The 19960-nt window shown below is 41.8% G+C and overlaps 1 protein-coding gene across 1 annotated transcript in view; it reads left to right on the top strand.

Moving 5' to 3' along the window:
- The window catches only part of MCPH1 (microcephalin 1), a 116465-nt gene extending 96795 nt beyond the window's left edge, over positions 1 to 19670 (top strand). Inside the window, exons 13-14 of the mRNA XM_081855935.1 lie at positions 17433 to 17670; positions 18816 to 19670. Of these exons, the coding sequence (XP_081712061.1) occupies positions 17433 to 17670; positions 18816 to 18874 (297 nt within the window). The 3' untranslated portion in view covers positions 18875 to 19670. The remainder of the gene's footprint in view (positions 1 to 17432; positions 17671 to 18815) is intronic.
- The last annotated feature ends 290 nt before the right edge of the window (positions 19671 to 19960 follow it).

Raw genomic sequence — 19960 nt, 5'->3', positions numbered from 1 at the left:
CTCTCAGCTATTAATTCTGTTGTCTGTGCACAATTCTATTAAAATCACAATATGGTAACAATAAACAATATTATTTAGCAGGAATGGTTTGGGTGAACACCACAGGGTAGCTGGAATGTACCAAACAGGCCACAGCGGGGAATGTCATGGTATTTGACCCAGTGTGAATGCAGCTGTTTCTATGATGGGTATAGGACTCCTGGCAAAGGCTTTGCGCGCTCTAACTCTCTGTTTTGGTCTGTTTCAAATAATTTTTTATATTAGAAGAAAGAATGATAGAAAGGGCAATGGCTGTTGGCCTGAGCTCTCTTTGTTTATCGGAATGGAAAGTTACAGAAACATTTCCCAAACCGTTCTGACCTCATTCCAGTTTTTATGTATGTACAGAAAGTCACGAGGAGTGTAAATGTGAATTAGTACCATTTCTCTTGGATGCAGAGAACTGATAACTTTTATGGTCAATTAATATGTGAGAAGCTTATTAAGCCTTGTGAACTGCGGTTCTCACCACAACTACTTCGACACTTTGTCTAGAGGGTCGGCCACAAGTCAGTGTGACCTTCAGCAGACCCTCCAAGTGACCCTATTTTCCAGGAATAGTCCCGGATTTACAGAAGCCGTCCCAGTTTCTGATTTGATCCCAGAATGTCCCTCTTTTCCTTAGAACATCCCAGTGTGATATAGTGGTTAAGAGTGGTAGACTCGTAATCTGGTGAACCAGGTTCGCATCTCTGCTCCTCCACATGCAGCTGCTGGGTGACCTTGGGCCAGTACACTTCTCTGAAGTCTCTCAGCCTCACTTACCTCACAGAGTGCTTGTTGTGGGGGAGGAAGGGAAAGGAGAATGTTGGCTGCTCTGAGACTCCTTCGGTTAGTGATAAAGTGGGATATCAAATCCAAACTCTTCTTCTCCTACTTTCATCAGAGTAGTGTTGGAGTGTATGGTAGGACATCCCTACTTTTGTTGGACAAATGTTGGAGAGGACATCTCTATTTTCACCAGAGAAATGTTGGAGGGTATGCCTTAGCCTCCAGAAAGGGTTAGCCAGCCCTAGGCTAGAGCAATCTATACAGGTCAGAGTCAGTGACATTATCAGCATTCTGGGCCCTTTGTACCTGGGGAATGCTATTCCATTTAGCTTTTAAAAAGTCAGATTTTCAGAACTGGGAGGGGGAATTCCAGAAGCTGAACATGGGGGGAAAGGGGGAGGGTTTTTTGTTCATGACATTGTACAGGTGGCCCAAAGCATGGATATTCTAAAGTACATGCGCAGCACTGAATCAAGCCGAAGGGCTGCACCACCATTCATAAAAAGTAAAGGTGTGGGAAACGCCATAGGTGCAGGGTTCATCTTTTAATATTTTCAAGTATAAAATATCTGAACAAATAAGGAATGATATGTGATAAATCCCAGTGCATTTCGAGTATCACTCTTCTTCAGCTGAGGAAGAAGGCTTGGCCAGGATCCAACCCATTATATTTAGCAGGGACAGTTTGGGTGAACACCGCAGGGAAGCTGGAAAGTACCAAAGAGGCCACAGCAGGAAATGTCATGGTATTCGACCCACGGCAAATGCAGCTAATTCTGAGATGGGTCTTTTGTTGGCTAAGCCATTGCTCCTTCTTTGTCTGTTTGAAATATTGTTATTATTTTAATTCTAGAAGCCCAAAAGAGTGATGGAAGGGGTAATTGGCATGCGTTCTTGGTGTATATTGGAACAGTAAGCAAAAAAAAAAAAAGTTTCTCAGCCAGCCCAAAAGTAGACTCATTTCTATCTCATTTCAGATTTTATATTTTTTTGGAAAGTAAGCTTTAGTGAAATCAATATGGGGAATATAAATATTAATTATTGGTGTGTGCATTGAATTCAGAAAACTTAAACCTTGTAAGTCATGGCTAGTTAACGTATTAAAAGATGAGGTCCATTTAAAAAGGGGGGGGGATAGTCAGGTTTCATATCAGGGATGTTGAGCTATTGAGAAAAGAAGAAGCACTAAGTTAGACAAACTCCAAACTCCTTCAACCTGCAGCGCCCACTACCTCCCAATAATCTGCTCTGAAGGGTTGAATGACCCTCCAGAACAGTACGGAAAGTGATGAGGGGTGGGGTTGTATCAGCATCTTTTTTTTTTCTTTCCACAAAAAACATCATGCTCAAAGCGGCTTGCAACAAAGAAGCAAAGAATACATCTCAAGATCAACCATCGCAAGAACCATTTCATAATGACTTGCTGAAACTGCAACATAACAGCAAATATAACATCCAAAAACAACATTTCAGTACTATAACTATAACAAGATTGCATTGACGACATTATACCTCCTGGCAACAGAAAAATATAACAAGGGAGCTTGACACCTTGGTTTTGTCTTGGTCCTAGAAACACCTGTCCCTTGATCTTGCTCACAGTCCTTCTCCAGCAGCAGCTTCTTAGAAGACTTCCAAAAGCAGGGAGTGGGGTAGCTGGAAACACTCCTCCAATGATGTTGCAGGAAGAAGGGGGAATCTGCAGAAAATCATCTTTCCCCTCCTTCCTCCAGCAGCAGCCTATTCTACATCTAAGTCCCTTCGGTGAATGCAAAGAGCAATTCATATTATTATTATTATTATTATTATTATTATTATTATTATTATTAATACCACGCCCATCTGGCTGGGCTTCCCCAGCCACTCTGGGCAGCTTCCAAAAAAATATTAAAATACTGTGATACATCAAACATTAAAAGCTTCCCTAAACAGGGCTGCCTTCAGGTGTCTTCTAAAAGTCTGGTAGTTGTTGTTCTCTTTGACATCTAGTGGGAGGGCGTTCCACAGGGAGGGCGCCACTACCAAGAAGGTCCTCTGCCTGGTTCCGTGTAACTTGGCTTCTCGCAGTGAGGGAACTGCCAGAAGGCCCTCGGCACTGGACCTCAGTGTCCGGGTAGAACTATGGGGGTGGAGACGCTCCTTCAGATATACAGGACCGAGGCCGTTTAGGGCTTTAAAGGTCAGCACCAACACTTTGAATTGTGCTCGAAAACGTACTGTTTCAGTTTTGCCGAAGACGAGCCTGATACCAGCCCGTTGTCTTTGAGGAGGTGTCGGATAATAGGCAAATCCTGTCTTGAATTGTTTTGTTCTTCAATGGCTGTTTTACACATGTGGGTCACCACTTAGTAATGCAGTCATTGGCAAAGAAGCATGTTTGAGTCCATCTCTCCAGCTCACCCTGATGAGCACATAATAATAGAGAACTCTTTACTGGCAAGTAGCAATAAAAAAGTTGATAGTATATATGCATGTGTAAGCATGAATTCTTCTTCACTTGACAGTGGGTTACATCCCAAGCTTTGAATTGTGTGAGATCTGAATTTTTGGCCCATCTCATGGGGTAGAAGTATTTTGAACCAATGCAAGCTAAAAACATAAGAAGAATAGAATTGTAGGATCATCTGCTCAAAGCCCCTGCAATGCAGGAATATGTAGCTGCCCCATATGGGGATCGAACCTGCAGCCTTGGCATTATCAGCACCACGCTCTAACCAACTGAGCTATCCAGAACACTGCTGCATCACACCAAAGGCCTATCTAGTCCAGCATGTTGTGGTTCTCATAGTGTCCAAGCAGAAGGTGGTGGAAGCCAGCCTGAAAGCAGGCCTTGAGCACAAACAACGCCCTCCCCATTTTCGGTTCCCCAGCAACTAGTGTCCAGAGACTTACTGCCTCCAACACAGCAGCTAGTAGCCTTTGAATCTCCATTAATTTCTCTAAACTCATGTATGGTTGTAAAAGTCTTTCGTAGATTAGGTTCGATTCCAAAGACATCCACCTGAAAGTGTGTTTAGGATTGCAGCCTTCGCTTGTATTTGGAATATAATAGTGCTGTAGTTAAATCAACTGCACTTCACTGTTTGTGTAACTTTACGCATCAGTCTGTTTGAGAAATGACCCTTCTTTACTTTGATTTTTTTAAATTTTACACTTGGCATTATCTTCAAATGTCAAAGCAGTATGTGTTAAAGCTTCTGATACAAAATGTGTGAAGATGAGTGTTTATCTTTTGGGTCGAATCCTGATTCCTTGGTTCTTTTAATAGCCTATATTCCACAATTTACTGTTGCTTTAGATAAACAGCTGGAGAAACAGACCTTCAGAGCTTACTATTTATAGTTGTCTTAAATCTTACAAGAGAAAAACCATGGTTCGTTAGTGTTAGGCAGCTGTTCAGGAATCTTTATTGGCTCTTCCTTATCATTCATTTAGAGTAGTATATCTAGCAATAAAAATGATCATAAATCTGCTTTGAATATTATGCGGACAAAATTGATTTCCCCCCCTTAAGATGTTAGTCCTGTTTTATATGGAAGGGAGGACTGCTGAATATTTAGACTAGAAATCTGCCTCACGCTATAAATGTTCGCATATCTGTTGGACACTCACAAGTTTTGAATGGACAGAATTTCAGCTGTGAGTCTCTAGAGAATTTCCCCCCAGAAACTTATATGTTAAAATTCTAGATGCAAAGCTAACTTGCACTCCTTGTTCTACACATGAAGGGGGTTATTCTGTGGCAATTAATTATTCCTGTTGTATCTGCAAGGTGCACTGAGATGTTTTCCAGCCCAAAACAGGAAGAACATTCAACAAATGCCTCTTCTCACTCACTGGCGATAAACAATGCAATAATGATAATGAATCTGCTGCCTCCTCCTGCCCAACGATGTTCTAATGTCCTATGTGAAGAGACATACGCACAAACCAATAACAGCTCTCTTTATTTCTTCCCAAAGATTATATAGCCCCATCTATATGCAGTTATTATTATCATTAATTTAATTTCTTGAGCCTGCCCTATACCCTGAGGTCCCAGGGCAGCTTACAACAAATTAAAATACAAAGAATTGCATTTCTAAGGCTGCTCATATAAGGTCTCAAGTGTATTCCTCTTGTTAGCCCTAAAGCCTGCTACCTATCAGTTTCAGGCGATGACAAATTTTGTATTCTGAACTGATATTTTCCCTCCCCCACTTCCTCCCATGCATCCCACCCATAGGTAGCTAGTATGAGGACCACTCATTTTCATTTGCTTGCCTTTTCACAGCTCCCAACTTTGCAGGAAGCAGATTTATCTTTCTGTTTGGCATGTTTATTAACATGGGCAGGATTCCTGTGCCTGGCAGGGGCTTTGCCTAATAAACCAGGGAGCAGCTCTTGGGTGTGTTCAGCACATATCTCCTCTGCATTGTGGGGCATGTGGAGACGTGGGTCACCCCAGTCCATTCAAATGAATGGGCAAGCCATTTGTGCTTGAAACAGTAAATTGGATTTGATAAAAACAGTACAGGGGGCAATCTTTTTGTGTGCATCAATTGACGCATGGTCCTTTTGGACCTGGAAGAGGGTGGAATGGATGGGGTGGAACAGGGGCAGAGCAGGCTTGTGCGCACTCTGTCAACATGTGCGGGGGCCAAGAAGGGAACCCCCAGTCAAAATTGTCTCTGCCTATACTAGGGTTAGGAGGGACGCGGGTGGCGCTGTGGGTAAAACCTCAGCGCCTAGGACTTGCCAATCGCATGGTCGGTGGTTTGAATCCCCGCGGCGGGGTGCGCTCCCGTCGTTCGGTCCCAGCGCCTGCCAACCTAGCAGTTCGAAAGCACCCCCGGGTGCAAGTAGATAAATAGGGACCGCTTACCAGTGGGAAGGTAAATGGCGTTTCCGTGTGCTGCGCTGGCTCGCCAGATGCAGCTTGTCACGCTGGCCACGTGACCCGGAAGTGTCTACGGATAGCGCTGGCCCCCGGCCTATAGAGTGAGATGAGCGCACAACCCTAGAGTCTGTCAAGACTGGCCCGTACAGGCAGGGGTACCTTTACCTTTACCTTTTATACTAGGGTTGCCATATTTTGAAAAGCAAAATGAAGGACACATTTGCCAGCTTCTACTTTTAGCTATGAATCTCTAGGACGACTCTCATTCTACACACCCATGAAAAAGAGAACATGTCCTACAAAAAGAGGACATATGGCAACCTGAACTAGCTCAAACAGTGTAAAATTCACTCAAATTCAAGTGCTTGAAGGCTCCAGTGCTACAGACACATATCAGTGTCCCTACAGTGGGACTTGCTTCTTAATAAATACGTGTAGGGCGATTGCTTTTATAGCCAATCATTTTATTTTATTTTCCCCTGCTGTGTTATCATTTGACTTCAGAAAAACACATATTTAAACCAGCAGTGTTTTGGTTCCTGAATGTGATAGATTGTAAAATTCAAAACAAAGATATTTGCACATGCTTCCTTGCTTTATGTTTTCAGGTGTCATCTTTCCAAAAAAAGTTAGATTGCTGGGCTTGATATCTTCTTCTTTCATCTATTGATTGTAGGGAAGTGTGTGAGAAAGCTGCTCCTGAGAAAGAAAAAGCTTGTGATCCCTAAAACCACCCATCTCACCTTATCCCTGAAAGGGATTCAAAGACCTTGCATTGTACTAGATCACCTATTAGGAGTGTTCGCATGTTATATTCAACAATAGTTGAACTGTACAAATCAACAAGTATGCACTCTTTCACACAACACTTGAACATTTGTAGAAATGAGTGCAACATGTGAATGAGCTGGTGGTTTTGTAGCAGTAGCAGTTGCAATTGCATTCCCTATAGCTTTGCTTTTAAAAGAATGTGCCCCCAACTGCCACTTAAACCTGAAAGGAAAGTGACAATTTGTTCATACACCATGATTGCAATGTTATTTTTTAATATACTCTACCTTGTATCCCTCCCCCTGCCCAGTTTAGTAAATGCAGTGTTCTGGTTCAAATGACTGACTATAGATCACTCACTCTCTTCCCTTTGGACTCTTCCACTCATCCTCTCAGTATGTTGTTTGTTTCCCCCATGCACCCCCTTTCCTTTCCTTCCTTCCCCTCTGTCTATTGTTTCCCACCTGCTGTGATTTACATCGGTTTGTGTCCCCTGGTATCCTACTGCTGATGCAAGCTCATTTCATTGAGTGGACGCTTCCATCAGTGGAACAGGGAAGGCTGTGATTTTTGCCAATCTACCCTCCACCTGCCACTAATGCTTTCCCAAAGGGCCATCAAACCCTCTGAAGTGGTGGTGCAGAGGGAGAAGGAATCAAACGAAAACCACCTCCATCCCCATGTATGGGAAATGCATCCAGAAGGCAAAAATGTATTGAGGAGCTAGTGATCTGACATGGTTACCCTTCCTGTCTCTGTTCCTTCCCCCTCCCTTGGTCTTGTGAAAAATTTTGATGGTGTGAGAACAGTCTTTAATGTCCCGAGAATGTTGGGAGGAGGCGAAGCCCCACACACAGCTGCCTTAATCAGTTTTGGAGGATAATGCTAGGTACCTTCTTTGATGTTGGACATTGTTTTGAGAAAGTGGGGCATTGGGAGGAGGTGGCTAATGGATGATCTGCACGTCGCCAGTCTTGGAAGCCACACTGGCTATCGATAAAATCGGACGGTTTGGGCAGAGTTTCTTTGAAGCTCGCACACGGACTGATCGGCCGCAGGGCTGTGCAAACTGAGGCTACCTGGGGGAGTCGCTTTGCTGCTTCTTGAGGGCCTGCTTCAATCTTCAATCTTCTCACTCGCTTGTGTATTTTATATCACTTCTGAACCACCTTGCCTTTGGCAAGACACCCCGGTCTGTTGATGGAAACCCCTGCTGCCTTTAAGAGCTTCCTATCAACAGGGTGTTAGAGGCTTTTGTCAACATGTGATGAAAGATGCCTCTTGGAGCAAAGACCAGTATATGGCCTACTCAGTTTTGTAAGTCGGTGTATCGCGTTTCTGGTGCTGTATAATAAATGGATTTACCTTTATAAAGTGTTCTGGGAGCATCTCTGCCTACTTAAAGCAGAGGTAGCCTATGCCATTGCCTTCAGATGTTGTGGAATGCTGTCAGCCATCATGACTAATGCTCAGGGATGATAGGAGTTAAAGTGCACAACATCTGCAGGGCGCCATGTTGGCTACACCTATTCTAGACCTTCCATATGGCAAAAGTCATTTTCTCTTCAAATTCAATAAGAGAATTCACCAGTGCAGTGTTCTTTCAGATGTTTGCTACGTCTGTGATGAATGATGCTTGTTTTTCTGGGCTCTTTAATTAGAGTGTTTCTACATTTGCCAAAGAAAATGTTGGAAGGCAGACAAAAACTGAAAATTATTGATGTAATAGCTTATTTGTAAAGGAAACTGAACTTGTTTGGTATTTTATTGAAACAGGAAGTTCAGCAATCCGTCCGCAGGACTAACAAAAAATTCTCAGGTGCTGGTTGAGTCATCTGTTGTTGAGCGTAATCACATTCTCTCCTGATTTGCTTTTAAAGTTCAGTGCAGTTTTTTAAGGAAGGAAATTAAGCGTGGATTTGTAAATCTGTCTTCTAAGAGCTGCCAGCTGAAATAATTCAGCACTGTAAGCACCATGTTGTATGGATTTCTGCTAGTCCTTTCTGTTTTAATAAATGCCAGGATTCTACAGGTTTCAAGTTTTTTTTTGGGGGGGGGGGAGGTGGAATTGCAAAGAATGCAAGGATTGGCTTTAAACTAGATGTCGAACTTGAAGTTTGAAGCTGGTTCTTAATCCTTTGCCAAAACTCATGTTTATTCATGTTGACCTCGATGCCATTGTTTCCCAACAGCCTCCAGTATTGAAAGACCTGTTCTCATTCGTTGCATGTCACTGTAGATGTAGTTTTAGCAAGAACATCTTTATTCAGAGAAGTAGCTGAATGACTTCAGCCTTTAGCTTTGAATCTGAAAACTTAAGGAAGGTGAACCTATGGTGGCTAAGACCATCCTAAAGCATGAAAAAGTGGGGTATGGAGGTTTTTAAAAAGTTATTTGTAGATTCCCAAGAGGATGGTGTTCCCTTCCCATCACTTATTCTAACATTTGCAGCACAAATGATGCCTGAAATAAAAAGAAAATGTTTGGCACACTACGAGGTACTGTTACGCGTCTTAATGGCATCTCGGCTAAAATTAAAGAATAAAGAATGTGCCCGGACTGTGCTTTTAATAATTGTAGTTTGTTTTAGATAGAACAGAAGGTCTAGCATAATGAGTATTTTTGGTTAATAAAACAAGGTGCAGCTCTTAATGTAGTATTCCATTTATGATGAACTTTGAGAAAGAAATCTTTGGGGAGCATGTTTGCCAGGCTTTCACTTTCAACAATCTCTCTCGTAACTGTTATTATTGGAATAAAAGCTCTTTCAGTTTCAATACACCACACTAATAAATAAACATACAAATGTTGTGTGGTAAGGCAAAGGTAACACTGAAAAGACCAAAAAAAGAGGGTTTCTTCATTAGAGAGAAGCTCCCTCACAATCGCCTTAGAATTCTGAATTCATATATAGCTTTTAGAAAAATCACTTTCATCTAGAATATAGGCACACGTACTTCCTTCTGGTAGAAATTGTATTTGCTATGCAGGAAAAAGTGATTCAGACATTTTCAATATGAAATTGAAAATTTGCCAGACAATAGATTCATCTGCCAAACACTTTCTCAAAGCGTTCCCACTGGAAGGTTGTATTTCAGACATTTATTGAAGTTAACTTTTCTTATCAGTGTGTGAGTATTAAGGCTTATCTTGCAACATACAGTGGAAAGGCACATTTTAGTTAAATTGTCCATGCTCTAGTTTGTGCTCCCTCCCCTTTTTTCTAGGGCATGGAACATACTTGAATGATACAAACAAAGAGAGGCAATAACTAAGGAGGAAATATACTTAATATAGCGCATTAGTTTTTGACTGGTAATGGAAAAATGGTGGAACAGCACTCTTGTCTTCCCTTAATTTCTTATTTGTGAATTTAGCTTGTATACACCACGACTCAAGACTTTATTAAGTGTTATAATGGATGCTGAAGTAATCTCACAGCTTTACATTCTAGAAATGTAATATGTGAGTTGCTTAATATTATCTGGATGTGCAAGAGAGTGGCGGACCTTTTGGAAAGAACCTTTAAAAGGGTAAAAGAGTATTGGGAACTAATTTATAATGAACTGAAAAAAATGTTTTAAAGCACCTTTCCAAAAACAAAAAAACAGAGTCCTTTTTATTGGTGATAACTCAGATGGAAATTCCCAGGTGTCAAAAAAGGTTATTTATGTATGCCACTATGGCGGCCCGTGTTTTGTTAGCCCCAGAATGGAAAATGAGTGAGGTCCCAACCAAAGAAGAATGGCAACTTAAACTGATGGTATACGTGCAGTTTGCAGATCTAACTTATAGAATAAGAGACCAAGAAGAACATTTGTTTAAAGAATATAGGAAAATGTTTATTGAATATATGGGGGGGAAATTGTGTACATTCGAAAACGTGGGCAGCATTAAGATAAATTCTACAGTGTAAAAACAAAATAAAAAAATTCCTTCCAGTAGCACCTTAAAGACCAACTAAGTTAGTTCTAGGTATGAGCTTTCGTGTGCAAGCACACTTCTTCAGATACCTTCAGTATCTGAAGGTATCTGAAGAAGTGTGCTTGCACACGAAAGCTCATACCTAGAACTAACTTAGTTGGTCTTTAAGGTGCTACTGGAAGGAATTTTTTTATTTTGTTTTGACTATGGCAGACCAACACGGCTACCTATCTGTAACTGGATCTACAGTGTAAATAAGTTTTGATGGAATACTGAATGGTTTAGTTTATATAAAATATGCAGGGATTTATGCAATGCAAAATGAACCATGGAAAGAGAAGAAGGGGAGTCAGTGATAATTTAGGGTTGTTAAAATGAATACTCTAAATTGTAAAACAGAAAATTTAATGAAAATTTTATACACAAACACACAGTGGTGGGCCTTTTTGTATTGGACTCATTTGGGAACGTCTTACCAACCCAAGTTGGTAAACGACACTCCTTCTCACCAAGGATACCTGTGGCTTCAGTAACCAAGCTAAATCCAGATACACCCTCACATTACGCATTTGCTTCTTCGGGGAGAGCGCAACCCTATCCAGGGAACTGGGAAGCACTCACCCCTGAGCCTCCATTTTGCCAGGATTAAGTATTTTTGCCTACATCCACCCCAGCAAGTTCTGGCTGAAACACTACTCTGGAGTTAGTGTTGCAGGAGGAGGGTAGACTGGCAAAAATCACATGGCTTGATGGGGCATTGGAAACATCAAAGTGTCCAGCAAGCAACTCACAGAGAAGGCCTCTGAAGTGTCCCATCTTTCTTTCTGTCTTTATTGTAATTTGTGATGGCCTTCATCATGCAAGTAAAATATGCACAATAATAATTTTGGGTATCATATATAGAATATAATACAAACAAAAAGTTGGCCTGATATTCAGTCCGTGGGTATGATACTGAAAATGATGCTATTTCACAAGTCACTTCCCTGGTCACATTGGAATGACCACCAGACAGGGATGCTACAAGTTGAAAGAGGGTTGCTGGTGGTAGTGGTTGTTTTCAAAATTATAAACTTAGGTATGTATGGGCAAGTGGACTAGTAACTTCCATGGGCATTTAATTTTGCATGTGCTTTTTTGAACGTGGGTGGAGGGCACCTCACAGGAAACTAGACTTTTCTGTCTGGATTTTCAATTTTTTAAATATGGCAGCCCTAGCAAACCTACTCTTGTTGATGTCACCTTTTCAGGTGTTCATAGTAGGTGCAATATGGGAAAGGGAGCCTCATGCCCTGACCTACAGGTATTCATTAACATGTGTGTGAGAGTCCTCACAGCTAGAAGAATGGAAGTAGTTTAAAACACTAACCTAAACTCATATATATATATATATATATATATATATGCAGGTTTTGGTGTCCTCGGGTGTCTTCCCGTGTAAAAGTTGGGGTGTCTAGGCGACGTTTCGACGAGGTCTCACTCGTCATCTTCAGGCTGGTGCTTTCGGCTTCTTGTTACTGGAACAGAGCAGGATCTCAGTGTTTGAGTTCCTATAAATACTGTAGAGGGGGTGTGGTGTATAGCCTCCAATGTTCTGGGCAGAGAGGAAGTTCCCAGGCTAGTGTGCCTTTTCTTCTTTTGTTCCTTAATTACTTGAGAGATATCTTGAGTGATTTCTTGAGTGATATCCTGAGTACCACTTAGGTGGGTCATTAGGTGTGGATTAGTTGTTAAAGTCTTTGTGTCTTGACCTCTTGAACTTTGTGAAGAGTTTTCCTGAGAAGATGGCTGTACTGTACTTAGTTGTGCTCTGGCTTGGCTTCGTGTATAGGGGCGAGCTGTGGTTTTGTGGCTTGTGTCAGCCAGATCTGTGTAGGGATTGCAGGGGGGTGCAGCATCCGGAGGTGCCACCATGGATTGGCTACTGGATGGTGTCTGTAATTCATCTGTGGAGAGGGTCTGGGTTTGGGTCTGGTGTGGTTGATTGGTGTTGGCGTTCTGTGTGCCTCTGGATCTGGTGTCAGTTTTTGTGGGGAGGGCTAATTTCCAGATGTCTGGCAAGCGGGATGTGTCGTCACGCTTGTTCATGTTGTGAGGGTGTTTCTCTATCTCGATGGCTTCCATGATTATTCTCTTGTGGTGATGTTCCGTGTTAAAGAGCAATTTGGAATCTGCAAAATTAATTTCGTGTCCTGTTTCTTTCATGTGTTGGAAAAGAGAGGAAGTTTTTTCTTCTTTTTTGACGGCATTCTTGTGTTCTGCGATACGTGCATTTATTCGTCTGTTTGTTTGTCCAATGTACGTGGCTGGGCAGACTTTGCAGGGTATTTCATAGATCCCTTGGTTTTCCAACTGGATTTTATCCTTGGGGTTTCTGAGGATATTGGCTATTTTTTGGTTGGTGCAAAAGGCTGTTTTGATATTGTGTTTATGGAGGATTTTGCTAATTTTATCTGTAGTGCCCTTGATATAAGGAAGGAGGGCCATGCCATTGTTTTCTTCTGTGTCTTGGTTTTTGGGGGGTGTTTCCTTTTGGATTAGCTTCGTAATCCTGTTTTGCTGGTATCCATTGGCAATTAACACGTTTGAGAGATTCTGTAACTCAGTTGTCAAGTGGTCTTTGTCAGCCAGGCGTTTGGTTCTGGAGATGAGAGTCTTGGCTACGGAGTTTATTTGTGCAGGGTGGTGGTGTGATTGTGCATGTAAGTAGCGGTTGGTGTGTGTTTTTTTCCGGTAGATAGTGTGTCCTAGGGAGCCATCAGGTTTTTTGTAGATTAGGACGTCAAGGAAGGGAAGTTGGTTGTTGGCTTCTATTTCCATAGTGAATTGTATTTTGGGGTGTAAGTTGTTGAGATGTGTGAGGAAGCTATCCAGTTTTTCTTTCCCGTGTGGCCAAATTACAAAGGTGTCGTCAACATATCTGAGCCAAAGTTTGGGTTTGTGTTCTGACTTGTCTAAAGCATTGGTTTCAAAGTGTTCCATGTACAGGTTTGCGATGACCGGTGAGAGGGGTGATCCCATAGGTGCTCCTTCTATCTGTTTGTATCTTTGTCCATTGTGGATGAAGTACGTGTTGGTTAGGCAGTGGTTGGTCAGGTCCAAGATGTATTCGGGGGGATTGTATTTGTTTTGAATAGCTGTCAAGGCTTCATTAATGGGCACTTGTGTGAAGAGAGATACAACATCGAAGCTCACAAGTAGGTCATTAGGATGTAGGTTTTGCTTCTTTATTGTTTCTATGAACTGGAAGGAGTTTGGTACGTGTGAAGAGATGGATTTGGTACGTGTGAAGAGATGGATCTATGAAATACCCTGCAAAGTCTGCCCAGCCACGTACATTGGACAAACAAACAGACGAATAAATGCACGTATCGCAGAACACAAGAATGCCGTCAAAAAAGAAGAAAAAACTTCCTCTCTTTTCCAACACATGAAAGAAACAGGACACGAAATTAATTTTGCAGATTCCAAATTGCTCTTTAACACGGAACATCACCACAAGAGAATAATCATGGAAGCCATCGAGATAGAGAAACACCCTCACAACATGAACAAGCGTGACGACACATCCCGCTTGCCAGACATCTGGAAATTAGCCCTCCCCACAAAAACTGACACCAGATCCAGAGGCACACAGAACGCCAACACCAATCAACCACACCAGACCCAAACCCAGACCCTCTCCACAGATGAATTACAGACACCATCCAGTAGCCAATCCATGGTGGCACCTCCGGATGCTGCACCCCCCTGCAATCCCTACACAGATCTGGCTGACACAAGCCACAAAACCACAGCTCGCCCCTATACACGAAGCCAAGCCAGAGCACAACTAAGTACAGTACAGCCATCTTCTCAGGAAAACTCTTCACAAAGTTCAAGAGGTCAAGACACAAAGACTTTAACAACTAATCCACACCTAATGATCCACCTAAGTGGTACTCAGGATATCACTCAAGAAATCACTCAAGATATCTCTCAAGTAATTAAGGAACAAAAGAAGAAAAGGCACACTAGCCTGGGAACTTCCTCTCTGCCCAGAACATTGGAGGCTATACACCACACCCCCTCTACAGTATTTATAGGAACTCAAACACTGAGATCCTGCTCTGTTCCAGTAACAAGAAGCCGAAAGCACCAGCCTGAAGATGACGAGTGAGACCTCGTCGAAACGTCGCCTAGACACCCCAACTTTTACACGGGAAGACACCCGAGGACACCAAAACCTGCATTCCTGTACCCGTGAAAATCTACGAAAGCAAATATATATATATATATATAGCCATATTTTTCGCTCTATAAGACGCACCCGACCATAAGACGCACCTAGTTTTTAGAGGAGGGAAACAAGAAACAAGAAAGCAACGCAAAGCCTCCTGAGCAAAGAGGGAGGAGTGCTCCCTCTTCGCTCAAGAGGCTTTGCGTGGCTATCCCTGAAGCCAGAAGAGCAAGAGGGATCTGTGCGCACCGATCCCTCTTGCTCTTCTGGCTTCAGGGATAGCTGCGCAGCCTGCATTCGCTCCATAAGACGCACACACATTTCCCCTTACTTTTTAGGAGGGGGAAAGTGTGTCTTACAGTGCGAAAAATACGGTACTTGATTGCTGTTCCGTTGATTTAATGGAGCAAGGAAGCATACATTTTGATTGCTTTTAAATGTAACAATTTCTGTAGAAACTGAAGTGCCGTGTCTCTTTCAAAGAATCTGATTGCCAATTCCAGTTTCAAATGGACAACTCGCTCCATAGGCTCCGTTCATAATCTCAGCACTAGCCATTCCAGCTGTGCAGCATATAAGTATTTAAATGTACAACAGCCCTTGACATCATGGTTTAGAACTTTTCCTCTCTGGCATTTCCTGATTTTACATCTTTATTGTGAAACATAAAATAGAAGCCATTTCTTTTTCCTTGTTCAATTTCCTTGTCTACTCGAGTACATTGCCAGTACCACTGGAACCACTGTGAAAACAAAGTGACTTTTTGTTACGACCACAACAAATAAAAGCTTTCAGGAACAATGTTGAACAAGCCAGAATACAGCAGGCCCTTTAAATCATGTCCTCCAAAATGTGTAAAACAGCAGGATTACAAAGCAAGTTACATTGTGTGTGCGTTCTTTCTAACAAACTCTGGCTCTTGCTGGCTTTTAACATAAACAGAGCTTGTCACTTCTAATCAGCTTCAGGTTGGAAGCTTTAGCGCCGCAAAAGCGACGGGACAATTTTAGCACAATCTAGTTTGATTATTAATTTTAGATAAAGCAAAGCTAGATTAATGTCTCTTGCAGATTGTTTTATTTCTCTTGGATTTTGCTGATTAGCCTAAATGTCTCTAAAGGCAGAGAAATGCTATTTCGAATAATTGAAAAGTGTATAAATTGTATTTAGCCTGAGGGGGTTCTAACATTTTAAAGAGTGTGTACGTTGTCCATGTTAACTTACGTGTTTAACTCGGGGTTGGAAAACCTATGACTCTCCAGTTGTTTTTGAACTTCAGCTCCCAACACCACCGGCAGCCACCAACCATCACAACATCTGGAGGGCTACCCCGTTAACCGTTTAACCAAGTCACTTTGTATTTTCACGAATAAACATTTTTTCACTTTTGTTAAAGTCATTGTAGAGACCTCCCTTTGGCAACTTGGTGCCCTCCAGAAGTTTTGGGCTGCTCATTAGGCCATAACTCTCATTAGGCCAAGCCAGCATGGCTGATGCCTGAAAGGGTGGAATAGATTTAGTGCATACATCACTCTATCAATATCTTAACCACAGCTTCAAGATCAGACTCATGTGCCTTCTCTGTATCCTCTCTCTGGTATGAATTCCAACTCCCTTCCCAGCCTGTAGCTCACTATAATACGTGCACTGGTACTAACCATGGTTTATATACTAACAAGTATTCCCAGTATAGTATCTCAGGGCATTATGCATGGTGCTCTGTCCCTTTTTCAAAATATAGTCCGGCCCCCCACAAGGTCTGAGGGACAGTGGACCGGCCCCCTGCTGAAAAAGTTTGCTGACCCCTGACTAACACATTAGCTCCATCCACCTAAGGAATTTGTTAGCATTTGTGTTGTATTTGCATTGCAAATGTATTTCACAAAGAATAAATGGTATTGGGGAAGAACTTGGCAGTTGGTTATTCTCTTGGTTGATTCTTTGACTCAGAACCTGGGAGTGTGGCGACTTCGACACTGCCTGGAGGTTTGTGAGGAGAGGCAAGCTATGGATTAATAACTTGTGCACAGTTGTGATGGAGTTTTGAAAACAAAAAGGACTAAACCCTCTCTTGGGTTCAAGGGAGAGAAACACATTGTATTCATTCATATATATATATATGACTATATATATATGAATGAAGAATACTTGTTGCTCAACTGTTGCCAACCTGACAAGTAAAGATTTATCTTCAAGTCTATTTTATCTATTTTATCACAAATAGCTAACAGAATTCACCTTTCCTGCCACACTAAATCTGTTGGCCTGGGATTCAGTTTATCCAAAGCCCACCCTCCTCCCCCAGCACTTCCCTAGACTGGATCCCTTAACTAACCAGCCTAAAGCAGGTTTTTGGGAAAGTGGTAGATCATTCGCTGCTTAACTCTCCAGCCTCCGTTTCACTTAGGAATGTTCTGTACGGCGACAATCCTATCTTACCTGGGGGTAAAATTCATCAAGTGCAGGGGAATATACTCCTGAGCAAACACATATTGTACTTATTTATTCATTTATTTTAAAAAGAGGGCATTTTGGTTCATTTAAATAAATATTGCTGTGTGTAAAATATTTTTTTAAAAAATGGGTTGATTAATATCAATGTTGTCCTGACTTTGTTTTCTAAAAATTATAGAGCCCTCTATCAATGTCCTATGGATCTCTTCTAGTCTTAGGTATGAGACTTTGGTATATAACTATCACACTTATATCTCGGTTAGCTTTAACTCTAAGACTCTGCATTGGTAGACTTCATGTGCACGTGAGCTGTTATGCGCAAAATTCAATTTCTAAAGAGTGCATCAGAATAGTTCCTTTTTTCTCTTCAAACAGATCTGCAGATTTCAGCGCTACCTTCCAAATAGAGAAGTTCACCAGAAACTCTTTTCAAATCATCCTGCAATGTTCATATCTCCTGCTAGTCAACCACCCTATAAGAAACTATGTGAGCTGGTACAGCTTTGTGGGGGGAAAGTGTGCAAAACTCTCCGTCAGGCTAAAATCTGCATTGGAGAATACAGGGTTAGAAATAATATGGACATACAGTGTGTATCCGAAAAATGGATTCTAGGTAAGTGATCTGATTATTACTTTTTAACATAAAACCGTAGCTGTGTGTGCACTTAAACGCAAGCAAATCTGCACATCATCCACTCCCATGTTAACATGCCGGTATACAATACACACATAGAGCTGTCTCACAAAACTAGTTCTTCCTATGCACAAGAAATGATGATCCCTGCTCATCAATCACACACAAGTCCTCCATAATTTAAGGGAAATGTGAATGTGTGAACTTGACAGTGCATAGATATTGCTTTTCTTATTTCAATATCCATAGTCAAACACCTTCCATTTTCTTTGTGCATAAAAATTCCTCTGACTATATCCACATAACACTTCAGCCCACAACGACATTTTCCAATCTGATCACACATGTGTGTGTGGCAAAGAAGAAGCCATGCCTGCTGGTACTTAGGAAAAACTGACTGTGTGACCCAACTGCTGCTATTTGAACTGCCTACCAGTCTAGTTGGGACGCGGGTGGCGCTGTGGTCTAAACCACAGAGCCTAGGGCTTGCCGATCAGAAGGTTGGTGGTTCGAATCCCCGCGATGGGTTGAACTCCCGTTGTTTGGTCCCAGCTCCTGCCCACCTAGCAGTTCGAAAGCACGTCAAAGTGCAAGTGATAAATAGGTACCACTCTGGCGGGAAGGTAAACGCCGTTTCCGTGTGCTGCTCCAGTTCGCCAGAAGCGGCTTAGTCATGCTGGCCACATGACCCGGAAGCTGTCTTCGGACAAACGCCAGCTCCCTTGGCCTATAGAATGAGATGAGCGCACAACCCCAGAGTCGTCTGCGACTGTACCTACCGGTCAGGGGTACCTTTACCTTTAACTTACCAGTCTAGTTGCATTACTGAGCCTGCCTATCCCTATGCATTTATGTGCATGGAAATTATGAGTGGGCCTTACACTGTTCCACTTTCTTCTCAGTGTGTATAAAAGAATATTCAGACTGAGGAATCCTACAGTTATCTGAATGCAGGATCTCCTTTTAGCTCAGTCTTGAACCTACTAGGCCAGGTGGGTTCAACATCCAGGCTGAAAGGTGATTCTCCTATTCGGTGTGCAAATAGATCTCCCAGTTTAGTGTCTGCTTCTATGCAAATCTGTTGGTCCACTCTAAATAATATCCTTCATTTCCCATCCCCACAGATTCAGTCACACAGAACAAGATCTGTCTGCCTGAAAACTACAAATTTCAGAGTAAGTAAACAACACCAGAATCTTTGGACTTCATCTAGCAAACCGAGCAATAAATACTTCCCACTTCATAAATGTAATGAAACATGCTTACTTTTTTTAAAAAAATGCAAGAACCTTCAACGTTGAAGTGGCAAAGGACATCTAAGCCCTACACACAGTCTGTCCAAAGATATGTGAATGAGCATCACACAGATGTAAAGCCAAACAGCAATGTGGTTTCACAACCATGTTAGCGTCACAAACGCTACAGTGGGCTGCAAATAGATACTTTTGTTTATGAAATCAAAGCCTATAAAACATGAAGACGGGGTAGATGAATTTCTAACTTTGCCAATATTTTTGCTCTTTATGCATATAAAATTTTATTTGCTCCTTTCATACAAATGGCAATAGAAGACTCTCTGCAAACGAGGAACCACCTTTTACAGACAAGCATATGAACCCCTTTATTAGGAAACTTGCTGCCAAGACAGCAATATATCATGGACTGAAATAGAAATAAATAAAAAGTGGCATGTGAACACATGGTTCCCAGTAAAGAGCAGAATATGATATCAAAAATTATTCTTAAAAGTTTGTGTATCATGATCTCCTAGCCCTCTCATAAATGTTTTATGCACAAAAACCTGTCATCACTAATTTATGTAACCCAACATACCAAATTGATTTTCTCATAAGTTGTCTTGAAATGAAATTTCAAGTCATGTACAGTGCAACCTCCTGGGACAAATGTTCATTTTTATTAGGTGCATATGTAACAGACTTTACAGTGGGAGAATAATAAAGATATTTACAACAAACGTATTTAAATGACGGAGGCTGGTCGTCTTTGCTTTAAAAAGACATTTTCTACTCACTCGATAGCTCTGTCAGGTTTTATGCATGCAGCTTCTTTGTTAAACAGCTCTGATTTTAGCCAAATGCAGGAACATTTGACAAATTGGGAGTCACCAGAGTTTACACTGTTGGCACATGAGTGAAGAGCTTTTCTAATATATATGCAGTGGTACCTCGGGTTAAGAACTTAATTTGTTCTGGAGGTCCGTTCTTAACCTGAAACTGTTCTTAACCCAAGGTACCACTTTAGCTAATGG

This window comes from Podarcis erhardii, assembly GCF_964252035.2.
Source record: "Podarcis erhardii genome assembly, chromosome: 3".
NCBI lineage: Eukaryota > Metazoa > Chordata > Lepidosauria > Squamata > Lacertidae > Podarcis > Podarcis erhardii.
The sequence above is the reverse complement of the archived record's forward strand: the minus strand, read 5'-3'. Positions and strand labels throughout refer to the sequence as shown.